This window comes from Melopsittacus undulatus, chromosome 6 (genome assembly GCF_012275295.1).
Source record: "Melopsittacus undulatus isolate bMelUnd1 chromosome 6, bMelUnd1.mat.Z, whole genome shotgun sequence".
Classification (NCBI taxonomy): domain Eukaryota; kingdom Metazoa; phylum Chordata; class Aves; order Psittaciformes; family Psittaculidae; genus Melopsittacus; species Melopsittacus undulatus.
The window spans coordinates 34,767,227-34,769,678 of NC_047532.1; the positions used below are offsets into that span (position 1 = coordinate 34,767,227).

General features: G+C 67.5%; 1 protein-coding gene across 1 annotated transcript; it reads right to left on the reverse strand.

Moving 5' to 3' along the window:
• Window positions 1-248: 248 nt before the first annotated feature.
• FAM43A (family with sequence similarity 43 member A) lies at window positions 249-2,307 on the reverse strand. Its single transcript, XM_034063549.1, has one exon. The coding sequence runs from the start codon at window positions 2,061-2,063 to the stop codon at window positions 975-977; it is 1,089 nt and encodes a 362-aa protein (XP_033919440.1). The 5' UTR covers window positions 2,064-2,307; the 3' UTR covers window positions 249-974.
• Between the last annotated feature and the right edge of the window lie 145 nt (window positions 2,308-2,452).

A 2,452-nucleotide genomic window follows, 5' to 3' on the forward strand; every position in this document is an offset into this window, starting at 1 on the left:
AAAGGCTGCAGAAAGGAAACCTCATCCCTGTATCTCATGAGACCTTAAGTCCGGTGCTGTTTCCCCAGGGTAAGATTTCCTTTTGGCTCAGGAATCGTGATCAGTGTTTTCAAGGGCCTTTCTGTGCAGTGAATTCCTGCAGCTACAACACATCCCACGGGATCTCTTCCCTCCTTCCCTCCCACCCCCCCCCCCCCCCCATTTCCTTACAGGAATGCACAGCGGCCAGATCACCACAGTGACCCCAGTTTCTTTTAAATTACTGTCATCTTTATTTTCTTCATGTATGTGCAAACAGAGGAGATCGCAATGGTGGTGTTCTTAAAAATAACAAAATGTATTTGCATACATTTCCCTATGTACAGGTGAACAGCCACAAGTAGAGTCTTCTTTTGCACAGCAAAAGATCTAGAGCACTGAGACTGGGGACATGAATGGGGCCCCAAAAAAGGTCTAACTTAGAAATAACAATAATTAAAAAACCAAAACCTTCACAACAGTGCAAACCTCTCGGACACAACAGCACAATGGAGTGACTTTAATGGTGAAAACGGCGGGGGGGCCCTCTCGGATGTGAGATTTCTGACTGTAAACAAGGTGCAACACCTCCCTCCCGCCGCCCTCCCCCGGGAAAGCTATTCCAGGAATTTGGCAGATCTTCAAGGGCTGAGCCGGAGGTAAACAGCCCGCGGCAGACTCCCCTCCTAGGGCCACGGCTGGCTGGGGCCCGGCTCCGCTGCCGCTGCCCGGGATGCGGGGAGCCCGGAGGGACCGTCAGCTCCCGGGGGGGGCCGGCAATCTCGGCGGGGCCGGAGGGGACCCAGCGCGCCCGGCGGGGCCGTGCACACCCGGAGGGGACCCAGTGTAACCCGGCGGGGCCGTGCACACCCGGAAGGACCGGAGGGAACCCGATGCGCCCCGGCGGCGCCGCGCACTCCCGGAATGGCCCGCGGACCCCCGGCGCGGCCGAGGGCTCATCCGGTCTCGGGGTCGCCGGGGGGCGGCTGCTCGGCGCCGTTGCAGGGTGGGGCGGCGCCGTCCGGGCCGTTGCTCTCCAGGGAGGACTCGCTGCCCGTGCTTTCTCCAGAGAGCAGCCGGCGGACGCGGAGGTCGGCGCGCAGCGAGCGCAGGTCGTTGCCCAGGCTGAGCTCGCCCAGGTCGCGGAGGAGCTGGCCCAGCTCCTGGCCCTCGCCGCGTCCGGCGCCGGCGCGCAGCAGCTCGCCCTCGGGCTCGCCCAGTGCCTCCAGGATGTCCTCACAGTCGCAGTGCATGGCCCGCTCCTCCTGCTCCTCGCCCAGCAGGTCCTCCGTGATGGAGCCCAGCTTGGGCGCGCTGCGGCTCCGCTCCACCGGCGGCTTGTAGCAGCACTGCCCGTTGAGCAGCTTGCGCAGCGGCACCAGCGGGATGCTCTGCTCGCCCACCAGCTGCTGCTGCTGGTGCCGCGCGTCGTCCCTCTTCTTCAACCGGCGAAACTCGGCCAGCGCCGTGGCCGAGGTCTGGTAGAGCAGCAGGGCCATGGCCTTCGCCTTCTCGGGCTTAGAGACCAGCACGGCGTGGCACCGCAGCATCACCGCCTTGTGCTTCAGCTCGTGGCGGTAGATCCAGGCGAAGACGCGCGGCAGGCGCGGGTCGGCCACGCAATAGGTGACCCGGTGCAGCAGGTAGAGGTGGCCCGGCCGGCGCAGCCCCTTGTCCTCGGCGTGGGCCATGCGGATGCCCTGCGCGCTGATGGTCAGTTTCATCTTGGTGCCCTGCCGGCCCGCTTCGCTCTTGCTCCAGATCTTGCAGACGGCCAGGTCGGTGCAGCCCTCACCCTTGGACTGGATGGTGGTGGCGTTGCCCAGATAGAGCACGGTGTACGTGGGGTCCTCGCTGGTCACGCGGAATTTCCGCCGCTTGGAGCGGAACATGCTGCTCACACGATGCAAGGCGCTCTCAGGGCAGGCGCGGGCCAGCGAGGTGAGCGCCGAGTAGTGCACGCTCACCGCGTACCCCTTGGGCTTGCTCTGCCGCCGCGCCTCGCCCGCCACCAGCTCCACCTTGCTCCGCTTCCAGGGCAGCATCGCCCCGCGGAGCCGCGGCTAGGCGCCGCGCCGACGGCTCCGGGCGCGGGAGGGCATGCCACGGCGGCGGCGGCTGGGCTGCCCGCCCGCCTCACATCCTTGCGGGCTGCGGGCCGCTGCGGTCGTAGATATAGTCGGGCGCCGGCGCTCCGCGGGCGCGGAGAGGGGAGGCCCCGCGCACCGAGGGCGGAGCGCCCGCTGCCCGCGGCCCGCCGAGCCGGCGGCGCACTGCTCGCCGCCCGCCCGCCGCAGCCAGTCTGCGCCGCCCGCCGCGGCGCCCCGGCCCCGGCGCGCCGTGGGGCGGGCTGGGGGCGGGCACGGGGCGGTGACAGCCCGGCCCCCTCGTGTTCCCTCTCTCACCGGCCCCGCGCAGCGCGGTGCCCAGCGGG

What these genes read in the sequence shown, in the direction of transcription:
- FAM43A (XM_034063549.1), bottom strand. Translation starts at nt 2,063, where the DNA reads ATGCTGCCCTGGAAGCGGAGCAAGGTGGAGCTGGTGGCGGGCGAGGCG.